An 18295-nucleotide genomic window follows, 5' to 3' on the forward strand; every position below is an offset into this window, starting at 1 on the left:
AGAAAATCAATTTAGAAATATTATTGAGATAAGAATGGAATGTAAAGTTCAACTACGGTACCGTAGTGTTGGTGTACAAGACACTGATTTCCTATACTGTCATTGGAAAATAATTTATTATGAAGTCGACAGTGAGTTGCAGTGAATATCTCTTAAAGAGTCTTGATTCTTATCTCACACTATGCTGGTGTGAAGTTGAGGGTTTGGGGTAGGCTCTGTTAATTGAGTCTTTGTGACGATAAGACGATTCCGTCTTTGGCGGAAGCAGTCAATCAGTGTGATAGCCAAACACATCGTATTTGAATGCCAAAGTTGAACAGCCTCTTATATAATTCCTCTGTGACACTCTGCCTTTTCAATTCTTCAAGGCTCTCAATAATGAAAAATTCACCTCCAAATTCCAAAATTGCATCTCTGGATTTCAATTTCCACTATAAATTTTGTAGGCTGTGGTTACATAGTTTGTTCCTTTCCCAATAATTCATAGTTGAAAATGACATTGTATATATCAATGTATAAATAAATAATAAATAGGCTATTATATTATGAAAGAATTATTAGCATTGCAGTAACCCACTGCTGGAATATTATAATAACCGATTAAAATATCCCATGCAAGTAGATACGGTAGAACCTTTGACTATATAGACCGAAGGTTCCTGTCTATAGTGCAAAGGTAGAACTAAAGGACATCTGCTACCTACTGAAAATATTGATCGCAGAACTATAATAGGAAAATTCATTGAATGAAACTGTCCAAAAAACTGTACCCAGACCGGGAATCGAACCCGGTATCTCTCGGTCGCCGGCCGAGTGGGGGAACTTGTGGTAGGGGAAGAGTGGGGTCAATCACACCGTACCACGTCGGCTGTTTCACCTTCCACAGCGTCAAATCGAATCGTAAATACAGAACTATAATACAGGACTATAGAAGCTACTTCAATGGATGTGCAATAAAAGGGGTTACATTTATAATTCGACCTATTTTCAATAAAATCACTTTCTAAAAAGTTAATCGGAAAAAAAAACACAACATACGGTATATCTTTTATCAAGACAAATGTTAGTTTTATTGGGAAACCCAATGATATAAAAAAACGAATGGCATATAATAGACAATTTTCCGATGAATGGTTTCAGAGATAATTGATGTACCGTAATTAACTGCATTTTTCAACTATATAAGGGCGGCCTGGGGAGGAAAGCTCCAGGAGGATATCTTGGTAGACCTAAGTTACTTTTAGGAAAATTACCCTCTGGGTTGTCAAATATTATGTTGTCAATATGTTTGTTGTCAATATTATTTGATGACCGTAATTAACTGCATTTTTCAACTATATATAAGGGCGGCCTGGGGAGGAAAGCTCCAGGGGGATATCTTGGTAGGCCAAAGTTACTTTTGGGAAAATTACCCTCTGGGAGGGTTATATCCTATATCGATGGTGACGAATTCAACTTTTATCTTTCTTTATAATTTTCTAACCGAAACCCCTTTTTCGACTGGTTTTTTATTGAGGGGGGAGGCAGAAATAAGTATCTTGACTTTTGACTCCTCAGTCGGCCACTGCTATATAGTCCTATAAATACGAACGTTGTAAAACCCCGAAGCATGTGTGTCAGTGAAACGGAAAGTGACTGTGCGTAAGCGCAAGATCAATAACCTCGCTACTTGTCATTCAAAAGAAAGTAGTGAGTAGGCCTATTGTAAAGTAGAGTATGGTAAGCCCTATACTGGTTTTGGGGTAGGTCATTCATAATCTCAGATACTACAATCAGCAAGCAAGAATGCGTTTGCGTACTGTAGCCTGGTGTAGCAAAGCAGCGTCTTGTCAGGATTTCTCTTGCAGTGATTTCGTAACACCCAATCTGCTCTCTCTCCTGTGACCGATTTAAATTTAGAACCACTCCTTTTTTATTTGCCGGCTTTTGAAAACAAGAGAACTATTTTAAGCTCCAGCTGAGTTCCAAGGACAATCTGACATGACTGCTACTACAGATACAGACGAAAATTCGGAACACAAAAAAGATGAATTCCATGATTTGCTCCTGGAAAATGAGTATGTAATTTTTATTAGTCACATTAGTTGTTAAATTATGTTTTTTTATGTTGAATTACAGTTTAGTTGGCATACAGTTTGTTGTCAATATTATTTGATGAAACCAATCATAACTTTGAATAACATCTACCACTCTGCATCATAATTTTTCATTTACTTTATTTTGTCAAATAACTTTTTCCACAGTAATCAAATCAGTATCTGATTTTCATCGTTTCTTATCTCATAAAGTTTATTTAATATACCAATGTTATTAGGAGATTGTACATTACATTCCAAACCTCCCTCCCATGTGTCTTATTTGTAGGGTTAATAATTTTAGGTTAGAGGAGTTTTGTTGAAAAAATGGAAAACCAAAATCTTATTGCAGAGAATTGCAATTACGCAAATTGTGCAGTAGGGACATCTAAAGCTTTCTAGTATTAGTTTGGTTAGTTATCTATGTGTTATTGAATACTAATTTGGATCATGGCAAGTAAGGTAAGGTTAGGGGTTGTCAGCTTACCGTAAACACCCCGTACGCTTATACGCGGTGGGTTTATTTAGTTGTGACTAATAGGTATTTGAAATTTCATTTTTTTCTCCTTCAACGAGACGAGAAAAATAAATTAATAATTCAAAATGATTAGGTTAATAATTTGCCCACACACATGCATATAGTGAGGTCCACGTTATAATGACAGTGAATAAAGGTAGGAGAATAGCGATGCAGATTCTCTGCATTAATTAATTATATTTCTACACTGTCAAAAACATAATTGGCATCGTTGTGGACCTAGAAAAGGATAGTACCACCGGCTTTGTCGAATGATAGAGGATAGCAATGATAGAGAATGATACAAGGATAGCAATTCCAGAGTTGAACAACTATTGTCATTATAACGTGGACCTCACTATAGAGCTCATGGGGGCATCACCCTCAGCAAAAAAATAAATAAATAGTTAATAAAATTTAAGACTCTTCTCGATTGAACACTTTGTAAGCCTGGGCCCTGTTGCATGAGAAAATGCAAACCAATATTTTTGTAATTTCCTTTTCTAATAAGCAGCTGACTACTAATATTATTAGATTAGTTTTTCTCATGCAATAGGGCCCTGGTGACTTACGGTACTCAATTGTTCACCGAAAAATATGGCCTCATCGCAATAAAGAAAGGTCCCAACTTTTACTTCAACGAGGTCACATTCTTTGGTGAACAGTTGATTTGAGTCCGTATTACATAAGAGGTTGGAACACCATTGGGACACCAAGTGTCCGATATAATGGCAGGACATTAGTTTTTATTGCACTTGACACAATAGAGTTGAGACACCAAACTTTGATGTCCCGAAGGTGTGTCACTCAGGCCACTGCTGGGACACCATTGCTATCTCACACTGGTATCCCATCTTGCTTTACTGTATACAGCTGTCTGTACTGCTACAGACTCGTCGACATTATTCAGTATTTTAGTAGTTAATTAGTTGGGTCCATAAAAGGGATCACTAAAGTGAAGCCCACTTGTCAATAAAAAGTGAAATAAAAACAGCTGCCCTAAGACAGAAATCAAATAAGAAAATAAGTACTCACCACACTGCTCTCAACATAAAGAACTCACGGAGTAAGAACAGAGGGTGATCCGTCAGCAGGTTCTTCAGAGCCCCTCGAAACCGCACAGCAGGCAGATCCCTGGCCAACAGAGGCAGCCTGCTATAGAGGCTGATAGACATATGGGCCAGACCAGTCCGTGTTCTGCTCAGCCTCTGGTAGGGTACATCCAGCCTGAGTCTGCCCCTAGTCTCATACGGTTGGAAGCTCTATCGGGTCACGAGCAACCCCACGTTTGCATGTGTTCTGCAAAGAGTATGAAGAACATAGAGGGAGAAGACGGTGAGGATCCTCTCTTTAATAAAGAGCGGGCGACAGTGGGATAATCTACCAGCCCCACAAATAATCCTCAAGGCCCTCTTCTGGAGACGAAGGACTCGGATGATATCTGTGGCTCCACCCCAGAGCCATACAAAATCAAGCTCTAATAAAAGCCAAAACAACACAGTTTAAGACTAGTAGTTCTGCGAACAGTAGACCTCGCTCATGAATAGCCTACATCTTTCAAACTAATGAGAAGGGCCATTAAGAAAGTACAGTATATTGTGAAGATTTATCCATTCTCTATTATTTTCTCCATTGAAAGTGCTAAAGACATTGTTTCCAAGGACACCGGACTTATAAATGTCTCTCAAGAAGGTACCTTCTTATTGTCCCCATATTTACAATATTACAACTTTTCTCACAATCAATTATAAGAAATCGGTCAACTGATAGAATAATGGAATATGCAGTAGGCAATTTAGACGATGAACCGTCTCACAGACGATAGTGAGACGGAAATAGATTCGAAATAAGATTGATTTGTTGGTGACAATGACAGGAGGTTGCTAATAATGTTTTTAATGAAAAGTGGATTCAATGTTATGGCGACTTGTTATGCCTATGCAGAATGTTTATGCTCACAAGTCGGTTTCCGATCTCATACGAAAACGAAAACAAGAGCTAACTAACTAAGCTGTGATGTCTCCGGCCGGTTCGGTAGGTCTAGAAACTATTCATCTATGATACAGGGAAATATCGTGTTGAAAAGGAAAGAAATGGTGCAATTAAGTGAGAAGTTTTCTTCAGTTAATAAATACAGTATGATTTGGAGCGGCTCAGACGTTTCAAGGTTTACACGCTGACAACTCTTGTCCTCTATCGATAGCATTCCAACGATACCATTCATTCAATACAGCACATTTTAGAGCGACACAATTTATATTAAAACCAGAGGTCTTATCAAAAATCGTTACACATACGTTTCTGCGCCTTGTTTCGAAGAGCTTGTATACCAAATTTCATCCAAATCGGACAAGAACTGCGACTGTAAATGCGGTACAAACAAACAGACAAAAGCCGATCGAGTCGAAACTAAGACCTCAGCTTTGCTTCGGTCAATAATGAGGTGGCACACTGTACAGTATTTAAGACCTCTCAGCAGCAAAACAACTCTGCTCAACCTGGCGCATGTGCTCGCCCCATGAAAGCTTACTGTCAAGGGTAAACCCTAACAGTTTGACGGGGGCTCATTACTCATTACCATTTCTGAGACTGAACACAATAGACTAAAATCAAGAACTGTGACACAAAAAAAAGGGGGGAGGATTGAAGGGTTTTCCAATGGATATCTTTGTACTAGAAAAATCCTTCAATCCTTGAGAGGGTAAAAAAAGTATAAAAAAATGAAAAGGAGGAAGATATGAAAGGATGGGATGAAGGAGGGTAATGATGGGGTGGGAAAAAGATTGATTGATTGAGTACTTTATTCATGTAGATTAAAATATATACTGGCTTAAATACACTTATATACAATAGCTTACAATACAGCAAAATTATAGATGAATTTACATAATATAGACTAAGAAAATAATTATTGAACTGTATATGATATGAAAAAGCAATTTGTAATATAATAACTATTGATAATTATATTGTTATGCATCTACATAAATTGGCGGAGCTTTGGACATATCAATGGCCATTCTTCGGAAAGAATATTAAAAATATCCTTCTAAAGAGGGTGACAACTGGGCTGACAACGAATTATAAACCCTCCTACTCATGTGTTCAGTACTCAGTTGTACAAACTGGTTCGGTGAAGCTCAACTCTCATAACATTCCTTGACCTAGTGGAATGATTGTGAATGTGGGAGCCTGTGGTCCAACTATCATGTGACTTGTAAAAAAAGATAGCGAAGTGACAAATATAGAGAGCAGCAACTGTCATGATTCTTGATGATTTAAAGATCGACAAGCGGCTTTCTAAACATGAGTCTGATACGTATTTTTTTAACCTTGAAAACCATGAATGAGTCTTTCGAAGCACCCCAGAGCATTATGCCATATGAAAGTAGTGGCTCGAAATATCCATGATAGGCAGTTATCACAGGTTCGGTCAGAACCCCAGAGAGCCTGAAGTCGATAAATTTGGAGCCAAGCTTTTGATTGCTTCATGATTTTTTTCAAGTTCAATGCATTAGGCTAGTTTCACACTCATTCGGTTCGTTTCGTTTTCGGCAAATTCCGATAAGTGTGAAACGGTAATTCAGTTTGAATTCGGTACCGAATAGCAACTGCATAGCACCGAACGCCCCCTCGACACGAATAGGTTTCATTTTATTCGAATTCGTTGCTAGGGAAACAGGAAAAAACAAAGTCTTTTACACACGCTTGCCTTTTTTGTTTTCATTTTAACTTGATATCTGTTTCAAAATTTTCATAGTCTAAATCATATGGTAAATTCATTTATGTTAGTTCACAGGAACATTATTTTCTCAATGAATAGTTTGCTAAAAAATATAAAAGATATAAATTAAAACTCAGGGGGAATTTTTCATTTTTTTCCACGAATATTACATGATTTCATCAATGGAGAGAAAAGATGAAGTTTATATAGGCCTACCATGTGTCAAAACAAGGAACAAATTTTCAATTAAAAATAGTAATCTCTCTGAACATCCAAAATTAACATAATCATAAAGAAACTATTCAAATAATTCACAATTTTTAATTAACTTTAAAATTTTGTTGTTCAAGAAATAACATCTTACAATTTAACACCAGCTGTTATATTTAAATATACCAGCATGAACTGTGAAAATCCAAACACAGCTGTGTTTGAGAAGAAAATACCTAATTAGAACCGTACGAATTAAAAACCTGACATGTATGAAAGCCTCACTCGTTTTCAGTAACGAATCGAACCGAACCGAAAACTAACCGAACCGAATGAAACCGAATGCGTGTGAAGCTAGCCTTACTCAGTCAAAGTTTCTGTAGGCTACACATATTTCCATTTGATGAAGCTGACATTGGGCTTATAACTAATCCTATATTTTTAGTTTTCAGACTTATTTTTTGTTGTAAAATTGGTATTTTATAAATATTGTATATATATTTTTCAGATCGGTTGATGCAAAGAAAGGTGAGATGGCCTATGACGATGTCCTGGAGCACTTGGGAGAGTTTGGTCGCTACCAAAAGCGAATCTACTTCCTACTCTGTCTTCCAGCCATATCTTGTGCTTTTCACAAGCTCGTTGGCGTCTTCATTCAGGCCAGAGTTCCTTACAGGTAAGGTTTAAAGTAATTATTTCTCGCACACACCATTCCAAACCAAAACATATCCAACTTGAAAGTGCATTATATTAAATATGTTCAATATTATGTGTTATTGGATAATATATCATGTGTTAATGGTTAATATAATATAATTTGGGCATTTATTAAAAATGTTGAATATTAGGTCAATGTTTTTTGTAAATTGTTTCAAATGGAATGTGTTTTAAAAGTCTACACGGTTCTATTGAATCAAGTGTCTTTACAAGTGTATTAAGTAGTTTGAATTTAATTCCATTCCAAAACAAAACATATCCAACATAAAAGTGCATATCTACATATTCAATATTGGGTCAATATTTTTTTTTTATCTTTTCAAGTGAAATTTATATTAAAAGTCTGCAGCTTCATTGAATCAATTGTTCTTACAAGTGTATAAAGTCGTTTAAAATTGATTGAACATGTTCAGTATTTGTTGAATTTTTTTTTTTGGTTAATTCAAGTGAAATGCATATTAAAAGTCTACGTCTTTATTGAATCAAATGTTTTAAAAGTGTATCAAGTATTTAAACATAACCTAAGTAGTTTGGAATGTTAAGTAGGTTGAAATGTATATTTAAAAAAGATTTGTTACAAGAGAACATTAATTTACTCCTGGTTTGCCTTGTGCACGTAGTATAATGAACAACCCATGTATGGGGTATTCATCATATGGGTTAATTAAGATGTAATAACCATCAATGCACTAGTATGCCTTGGGTAGCAAACTGAACAAGTGAGGTACGGTGTAGAGATTTTCGTCATCGTTGCAGAACACATTTTAATGAATGAAAGATCACGTAATGAATGAAAGAGCACAGAGCAGATAATACTGAAGGTGCTAGCTGTATAACTGTTATAGTCGCACTGCATTCACAGCTGTAGTCTGTCTGTTTCTGTAAAATATCCTATTCTAGACGATACATGTAGACATAATATTTTATAGACTACAACCAAAATTCGGGAAAGGAACCGTTTTGGGCTGTGCCTGTTGGTCCTTCTCTCCTTCCTCAATGATTTTTTTTTTTTTTTGTTGCTAAGGTGAATTGTATTTTGTGTAGGCCTATCTTTGAATAAATAAATAAAATTTAATAATAGACTACAGCGCGGCTAGAGCCGTCGTTTAGGAATTTTACCTTTATATGCTTCATTCGTACTATATAATCCTAACACTCATTTAAAATTAAAGAATTGCCTGTATGTGGTAAAATTGAACACCTGTCTTGGCTGTCTATAAATCATATATCATACGATATATAGTGTGTGTACCATAATTATTACGTTACCTTAATTAATTTTGAATATTAAAATATTCGTTTTAATAAAATATTAATTCGCGGGAAGCGGTTTGACTCAATGGTAGTGCTAATGAGTTATCGCTCCGATAAGTTGCGAATCATGCGCAATGGTGACCACTTGCCGACTCCTCTCAATATGTGATTCATGAGTTGAAGAATCGCTTCTCGGTGGTTCGGAACCCACTTAAAACTTTAGTGCCACTCATCTCTCTTTATGAACCATCTCATTACCCACTCACAAGCCTAAAGCTCATGTAGGCATCACCCTCATAAACGAAAATTAATTATACAATAATTATTATCAACATTGTAATTATATTTGTTTAATTATACAATTGTAGGCCTTCATAATATAATGATTTATTTGCAATGAATACCTTACCTTGCAATTTGAATATTGTAAACTTATTTCCATTCTAATTTGCAGGTGTAAACTTTCTTGGGAGCCCTCTACCAGTAATTATGGGTTTCTACGGAATAACATGTCAACTTACTACCCCATGGACCAGCTGACACACACATTCAGTGGGTGTAGAGTGATCGACCTCACTAGTAATTCTACCTCAGAATGTGATTCATGGGTGTATGATAGAACCAATTATGAGAGCACTACTTTGACCGAGGTAAAAATTCTATTAAAATCAAATTTAATGGCATTTCGGGAGACATTTCTGTGTCCGTCCCTCAAAAACTGAGCTTTAAATTGAGAATTCAGAATCCACTCATCATGTAATGCACAATAAAACTTCCACTTTGAGGTTGAAATACATTCGTAATCTTGCCTTTGAAACTTCTTCATGAAAATTCACTTCCAAAAAAAAAAAACGATTTGTTCTCAAATGTGTTCAATCATTTACGCACACATGGTACAATACAAATATACAAATGAATACATGCAAAACGATAGCAAAAATCATAATATACCAAATCAAGAACTGTGGTGAAAAAAGTGGGGGGCGGGGTATGGATTGAAGTTGTTTTATGCTGATTTTGTTTTGTTTTTTGACATAGCACTTTCTATAGTGAGTTGCACGTTATAATGGCAGTGTTTGTTTAGCAATGGTATTACTATCCTTGTCTATCATTCTACAAAGCGGATATATCGCTATCTCTTTCTTGCTTTGCTCTGTTGCCAGATCGTCTTTTAACAATGTAGAATTAATAATTAATTAACAAAATATTTCATCTTAATTATTGCATGATAAAATTATTGAAAAATATAATTTCTTGAATAATAAAATATAATTGAGTATTTTAAACGAGAATGAACAGTTAATATTACATCAATAAACCTGTATCAGCTACCGTCTATAGAAGGCAAGACAGAGGATCGGCAACGTTGTTCTGCAATCTTTCTTCACTGCCATTATAACGTGGACCTCAATATGATAATAACGCTGATATGAAGTTATACACTTTTTGTTGAACTTCTGTTGAATTTATAAGTTTGACACCTTTTTGAAAGTTGATATTCAGAAACGCTTACTTTGTTGGTTGAGAAATGTATTTACTGTTGTACTTTGAAATAAAATGTCTCAACCTCTCAACTTCAACGAAGTTTATATTATCTAGGTTGCCTTTTAAGATAATTATCTTGAAGGTATAAAGCGGAATTGAGAAGGGACCTATCGAAATTAAACTGAGTGAAAGCAGAGTTCACCTTATCCATTTTCTCTTTTCAAATCTCAACAGAATTAGCTTGAAGGTATCAAGTAAAGAATTCAGTTTTTTCCATATATCCGGATAATATTCAACTATTAAATGTGACCAGTATACTTTTCCTTCAATTTGAAATATTGTGCATTCCAGCAATTTCGAATCCTTGCAATTCATAGTACACTACATGGTGCTGTTCTGACTCTGTCTTGTTTGTACAATTTTAATTGAATAAATTTAAATTGTCCCTTAAAGCTGAGAAAGAGAGAATACCTCAACCTTATCTGTGTAACAAGTTACACTTTTGTGCGAATATTTTTTAAATGAGGCAAGTTTCAAAAATATTTAGAAATTCTTTAATTCAGTAAAAAGTTCGCAAATATTGGTTGTGCATACGCCAACGTTCTGTACAATCAATAATTGTTTATAAACATATCTGTACGCAGTTTTTTCCTGTATTACAGGCTCTCTCAGGCTCTCTCTCCTTTTTGTGTGAGAATTGAAATATTTAGGTGAAAATCAATATTGTCTAAAAAATAAAATATAATAGTAGTTCTACGAAAAATCATCAAAAATCCCTGTAAAAGATAATAAATATGTACTAATTTATTAAAATTTATTAATTTATAGGTATTAATCACAGCTATCGTTCAAGATCCTTATTACATTAGATATAGCTCATTTTACTTTCTGAGAAGTTGTGAAGGAGATATTGTGATAGGCAGTTATCCATATTGATAACAAAATAATAATAATAAATTCTATTTCAATCAAAATACAAACAAGCAATCAAATCAATAAAATGTGCATAATATTCAAAATACAATTTAACATTTACTAAAGATGTTAAGAAAATTAACCTAGTCAACTATGGGAAACCCATATTCATATTCAAATACGGTATTTTTTATTCAACAAATGTACAGATACATTGAATAACGTCATATATAATAAAATAACAAAACACACAAAAACAGTCAATAAGAAATTCATTACAATAAATCTGAAAAAAATCTTCAAATGAATATAAGGACAATCCTATAAGATATTTCTTCAGCTTAGCTCTAAAATTCGTCAACTCCTCTATGGACTTTAAATTTCGGGGCAGCATGTTAAAATATTCATCTCCCATGAAAGTTGTCTTCATTTTGAAAAAATCTAAATTATGTCTCTGTACGATTCTTCCTGATCTAGTATTATATCTATGTGAAATACTACTTCTCTTTTCTAAATCAGTGAATTTTTTGAAGTACATTATGACGTCAAAATATATTGCCCATAGACTGTCAATATGCCTAGCTGATAGAAAATTTGTTTCACAGAGTCCCTCCTTTTAATATTCATGATAATTCTCAGTGCTCTTTTCTGCTGAACTAATATTCTTATATTTTAATACCCATGTACTGGTACTAGATATTTTTAAACCACAGATTTTCTACCAGAGATTCTCTATGGTTTGACAATATATAGTCTTTTTATTCAATAGCTCATTTTAGTTTGAATGTGCATTTCTCTGCTCATTATTCAACCTATTAATTGTCATCGTTAACTCATTTGAAGTTTTCAGTGGGACTTGGTGTGTCATAAAGCGTGGTGGAAGGCATCAGCTGATGCCATATTCATGATTGGTGTTCTGTTGGGATCAATCATCTTTGGAGCCTTATCCGATAAGTGAGTAACTGTTGAGCTGGATTTGCACACAACAGTGACAGTGAAATTATAATTCCCATAAGTTCGGCCGAGCGAGTGTGAATAATCTCATAAGAACATATGGGAATTATATTTTCTCACAGATACCTTGAAAAGTGACCATTTCTGCACTGATTGCAGGCCGCAAAGAATCACTTTTCCGCTCTAGTGCGCAAAGTATTACTTTGCGTACTCCAGATTTGCAGCATGAGAACGCAAAATAGTTTAGTAGGTTATATGGAGCACCAGTGCAGGAAAATCAAAATTAAGTTGGTAACCCTGACTGTGATATAGTGAGGTCCACGTTATAATATGGCAGTGGAGAACGTCGTTGCTTTGCCATTATGTGCCTTCTTTAATTTAATTATTATTATTCAATTTTAAATAAATAAGGTTTTTATTAATAATAAGATTAGACAGAAAAAAATTTGATGGATTTCAGGAAATTTTACCCATAATTATCCACTTTTCATATTCAATGGTAACTGTAGGAAAAATTTAATGTGAAATACGTGCGCAAAGTTCCTCTGCTGCACTCAAGAAACCATTATTCCACACTCGCCTACGGCTCGTGCGTAAACGTTTCTTTCGGTGCAGCAAACTGTCACTTGGCGCACTAGTTGCACAAATAACTATTTCACTGTTCACTGTTACTGTTGTGTGGGAATTCAGATTCATCCATTTATTTATTCATTCATTTATTTGTTTATTTATTCATTTATACATACAATATCATTCTCAACTATGAATGAACAACAGGCTTAAAGCCAAAAACTTCATTTATTTAGAACGTTAGTAGCCTATTTTTACTTGTAAAGAGGTTGAAATGGAACCACAGTTTCGACATCTCTTTCAATATCAACATTCTAAATATTCAATAACATAAATTCACATGAATGAAATGATTATGCCTCAAAGCATCTTGGATTTCTTTTCCCTTCTTTTTTACCTATGAATTTGATGTTGAACTACGTTGACCTTTTTATGAACCTCATATGAATCAATGTTAATTTAGATCACAATAAAAACATTGAGATCAATTATTAAATTTAGAAGCATTAATAAAAGGGAAGGGAAAATAAATTTTAGAGGCATACTTTCATTCATGGATTGGATAAGACCAAATTTACATGAATATATCTTCGAAAGAACCAATAAAGTTTATAAGACTTGAAAAAATGAATAAATATTTCAAGAATAGATGGAATTCTTGAACAAAAGTGTGGTGGAAGATCCTCTACATTGCTCTTCCTAACTGTATTAAAAACATATCCATTTCTTGGATTAAAAATATTGTTTTCTTGACTATATTTTTTTGAAGTTCAGCATAATCTATTTGATTTAGGGATGTTCTATCCTATTTGAATCACTGTTGTTATGTTTCCATCTCAATAACATATTATAATGGAATATTTCCTATAGTGAGGTTCACGTTATAATGGCAGTGTTTGATTAGCAATGGTATTCTATCCTTGTCTACCATTCAAGAAAGCGGATAGCGTTATCTCTTTCTCGCTTTGCTCTGTTGCCAGATCGTCTTTTAACAATGTGGAATTGATAATTAACAAAATATTTCATCTAAATTATGAAAATGCATTATAAAATTATTGAAAAATATAATTTCTTGCTCAATAAAATATAATTGATCATTTTAAACGAGAATAACCTGTTACTATTACATCAATAAACCTGTAACAATTACCGTCTATAGAAGGCATTGACAAGACAGATGATCGGCAACGTTGTTCTGCTATCTTTCTCCACTGCCATTATAACGTGGACCTCACTATAGTACAAGTAGTGGAACCTCATTCAGTACATCTCAAGGACCGCTCAAAAAATGTACTATTACGAGGTCTGTACAAAACCGGGATGTAGGCTACTATATACAGAGTGGAAAGCTATATGAACGTTTGAAGGGACTACAGAAAAATGTAGCCCACTGTACTATATCGAGGTTCTATTGTACTCAAACGATGATTTTTCTTTATTTCACAGATATGGTAGGAGAATTATATTTTTCATCTCGCTCATACTACAAGCATGCGCAGGCGTACTTACTGGATTGGCCCCAAATTACTTCATTTTCGTGTTTTTGCGGATGATCGTCGGAGCAGCTACATCTGGGGTGTTCCTTGTCGCTTATGTGTTGGGTGAGTACCATAATAGAGAAACGATAACATAAAAAAAGATACCCCATGGTATAGGTATGGAAATTGAAATGAATAGGTCGTTTATGTTTCAAATTAGTGTAAACATAACCTATTTTTGGACAATTTCTATCTAAATTTGGGATTGGAACTGTTTTGGGCTTTAAGTCTGTTGTTCCTTTCCCAGTCATTCATAGTTGAGAATGATAAGTATGTATCGATGTATTTAAATAAATAAATTTCAAGCCGATTTTTGTTATATCAAGCCGACTTCTGTCGATTATCACTGTCTTGACCGGGTGATAGTGTAAGAACGGCGCAGTATGAGAGACTACCAGCGTCACATAGCTTCACGATAAAGAACTACATGGACGATCAACTTAAGTCTACATTTGGAACATAAACGCCCTATACCATGGGATATCTTCTTACGCTATATGTTCTCTATGGTATCATTAGGCTACCTAAAGGTCACATGGATCTCCTTGTCAATAGAGGCAATTTGAATAAATTAAAACTACCTATTCGTTGATGCATTTGTCATGTTTAAAGAATTTTCTTTTAGATTTCAAGTACCTAAAACATATCAGATTTCTGGTTGCCTAAATCGAAATTTTCATCTAATTCTGATTCTTCAGGGTATCTTGAAAATAAAATGTTCTATTCATACTTTTCATTGGGTAAGAAATAGTTTAAAAATCATTTTTCTGACGATCCTGTTTTATTTCTTAATAATAATATCGTGTGACCTGGCTGGTTCAGGTCTGGTGTCAGAGTTTTCAGGTCGCAACTGATCGATTTCAGGGCCTCTTGACATGACCTAACGACTGCTTTTTAGGAAGCCGGAACCGACTGCTTAACGTGTCCATCCGAAACACGGGAGTGGCCCGAGATTAATATCTTGCCCGGGCTGGGATTTGAACCCGGGCCTCTGAATCATAAAGCCAGCATCTGATCCACTCGACTACGGCCAATCCATTTCTTAATATGATCTTATACAGTGATAATTAACAATAAATTTTAAACTATGACAATGGTTTATAATGACAGTCTTATCTCAATGATCACTTGGGATTTCAAAAATGTTGGCTACATGTATTTTATGAATTATCTAGAGAAAACTTCAGGATTAAGAATATGGAAATAGCTTTGACGAAATCAACTGTTCCAGTGACTAGCTTGCACAACTTTATATGGTCGCCATTGAAACAAATTTTATTTAGAGCTGGAAATCATGATACGAAAACGAAATTCAAGACTCATAACAAATCGTTCTCCCAATATTTCAACTTAATTCCATAAATAGTGAGGTACACGTTATAATGACAGTAGAGAAAGATAGGAGAAAATCGTTGCTGATTCTCTGGCTTGCTACTGCAACTGCATTACAACGTCGACCTCACTATAGTACGGTATAATTTCTTCTAGCTGTGCAATAAATTGTAATTGGCTCAATATATTATAGTTAAGCTGCTTTTACACCAAAATATAAACAAAATGTTAATAACTTAATCCTTATAGATTCTATTAGATTGAACATAACTTATCATACACATGATGAACATATGTGTTTGTAAAGTCCCGTTCAGTCTAATAGAATCTATAAGGACTAAGCTATTAACATTTTGTAAACGCGGCTTAACTGTAACTTAAATCATTACAGTTTACCAATCTTTATTTACTAATTTTTCTTGTTTGTATTTTGATTGAATTCCAATTTTTTTCATTCATGACATAATGTTTATTATTTGCAGCTTTGGAGATGGTTGGGCCCAAGAAACGTATGTTTGCTGGTGTGGCCTGTCAATTCTTTTTCACCACAGGTTACATTATGACTGCCTTATTTGCTTACTTTTTGAGAAATTGGAGGTGGCTTGAAATCGCCATCTCGTTGCCCTGGACTTCTATTCATATCTTATTACTGGTAAGAATATTAGTCTTATTACTTTGTGAATATAAAAATTTCTGACTCGTCTCTTTTCAAATGAGATAGGTGTTGCATTGAATACTGCATGGATAAGTAACGAATATCGGGGGGGACCGAGCTTGGCTCTGGAGTGTAAAAGCATAGAAAATTTGTAACGAAATATTGAATTTATAGTTTATATTTATTTATTTTTTCAGTCGAACAATTATTTTTACATTTATATGAGGAGGCACAACAGGCTTATGCCCAAAACTGTCCCTTTTCAAATTTATACTACAGTCCAAATCAAAATCTAGGTTAAGCTACTATCGCTCATCAAAATAACAATATATTCACACTTCAAAAAACAAACACATCATCAATTACAAATAAATATACTATGAATTCGATTTTTTTTTTTTTTAATTGAATTGAATTTATTGCCAAAAATCACATACAAATATTTGTACAATACAATCACTAAAGTATGCAATATACAATCACCTAAAAATATACATTTATTGTAACTTGCACAACAATAATTATCAATGTAATCAATGTAATATTCGGCACTGCCAACATAAGAGTCCTTGTGTGTTGGCAGTGAGTTGCGGTTAAATTATTCTGCTTCAATTCAGGTCAAGTAAGAAGCGATATAAAAATTAAAATAAAAAGAGCTAAAGAAAGTATTACAGCACTGTACAAAAGTCTCAAAGGCTCAGAGAAGAGAAAAAAAATTAAAAACTTAAGAATAGTACATACTATATGACAAAGTAGAATCCAATTAACCACTGTGACGTCTTGAGGCCATCATGAAGTGAATATTTCACACAGGGAATACATAAAAATATACGATAAAAAAAAAAAAAAAAGATGATGAGGGAACATTTACAATACGGTACCTGGTTCGAGAACGTGAAAATGAAAAAACCATTGCTCAATGTTTATAGTAACAATGCTTGTTGGATACAATATTATACTCTATACAACTAGTTTGAAGAATATGTTATGCTCAATCCAATAATCTATGCTTTTGCTTAAATTACGTGTCATTTGTTTATCTATAAAATCTATAGAATGATATACTATGTTTGCTACAATATTTGTTAATATACTATGTACTTTTCTACACTAACAGCATCTAGTTTCTATTTTGGACTTTCTGAAGTAAACATGTTCTCTAAAAAAAAAGGATAAACAAAAATAAGTTTTTCTTGCTGGATTATTCTTCTCGTGAGATCAGCTGAGGAATAACCCACACATGCACTCGCTCACTCACTTCCATTACGGTATCGACAGACGACAAAATTTTCAGCTGTTTTTCCAAGGAGCAAGGACGTATTTATCCTTTTAATGTCCTTCAGCGAGTTATGAGATCTTCAAACAGAACTAAAATACTGTTTCCAATAAGTTTTCGAGACCCGTATTACATTAGTACATCAGGTTGGTACAGCAAGTGTCCGATCGAGTTGCCGGGCATTAGCTGATTAGCCTACACTAGGGACACCAGCTGGTACACCACATCTTGGTGTCTCACTCGTGACACCAACTGGGAAACCGCCTGTACACCAGCCTAGAAACCGCCAGGACACCATTGGTGTCTCACTGTTGTCTTAATGTGATACGGGCCCAACTGTTCTAAGTTGCCCAATTTCAATACAATCAAAACGCAAATCTGTCGTTATTAAACATATTAATGAGGAGTGGACATTTTGGACTACTTAGAGTGATAGTAAGAAAACTTTTACAGCTTGATTAGCACATGTATGTTTTATGAATTGAAGAATGATTAGTCTTCAATAAACTCTAATTATTACTGTTGATAAACTTTTGAAGAATTATTGTTGAAGTAGGCCCTACACCAATACCTACTGTTACTTCAGGCCCCACAACTGAAGCTATGATAAACTATGACTTCATCACATGTAGATCGATGATCTACTGGTGATAGGTAAGAGAAATAAGAGCGCTGATGCTTGTTATCACATCTGATCTGGTAACCAACAAAATTCAAATTACGAATTCTATTTTCACAGTCTTCCATTTCAATGAATATGGTTTGTTTATCATTCTTCTAATACTCGTTTGTGAAAAGTAATGGTAAATTTGGGGTTTTTAATCATAGGATTCTGTTGTTGTGTATCCAATTGTCGCGGGAATTATAACAAGTCTCCAAAAGATTCTTTATCCTCTTTTCCGAGAGATTAAACTTTGAAACGAAAATGTATACAAGGAATAAGAAGAAAAAACTTCAATCCTACAAAACAACAGTTTACATGAAGTATAAAAGAACAGTGTAATTGAAGTGTGAGAGGAAAATTTGATTAAAGTGTGAAAGAACAGTGTAAATGAAATGTGAGATAACAGTGT

At 34.4% G+C, this 18295-nt stretch overlaps 1 protein-coding gene across 1 annotated transcript in view; it reads left to right on the forward strand.

The window, feature by feature from the left end:
* The first annotated feature begins 1836 nt into the window (after nucleotides 1-1836).
* LOC111053891 (organic cation transporter protein) overlaps nucleotides 1837-18295 on the forward strand; it is a 31837-nt gene continuing 15378 nt past the window's right edge. Inside the window, 7 exon segments of the mRNA XM_039422127.1 lie at nucleotides 1837-2057; nucleotides 7035-7202; nucleotides 8952-9147; nucleotides 11748-11851; nucleotides 13868-14022; nucleotides 15774-15913; nucleotides 15915-15943. Of these exon segments, the coding sequence (XP_039278061.1) occupies nucleotides 1981-2057; nucleotides 7035-7202; nucleotides 8952-9147; nucleotides 11748-11851; nucleotides 13868-14022; nucleotides 15774-15913; nucleotides 15915-15943 (869 nt within the window). The 5' untranslated portion in view covers nucleotides 1837-1980.

Source organism: Nilaparvata lugens, chromosome 2, assembly GCF_014356525.2.
Source record: "Nilaparvata lugens isolate BPH chromosome 2, ASM1435652v1, whole genome shotgun sequence".
NCBI lineage: Eukaryota > Metazoa > Arthropoda > Insecta > Hemiptera > Delphacidae > Nilaparvata > Nilaparvata lugens.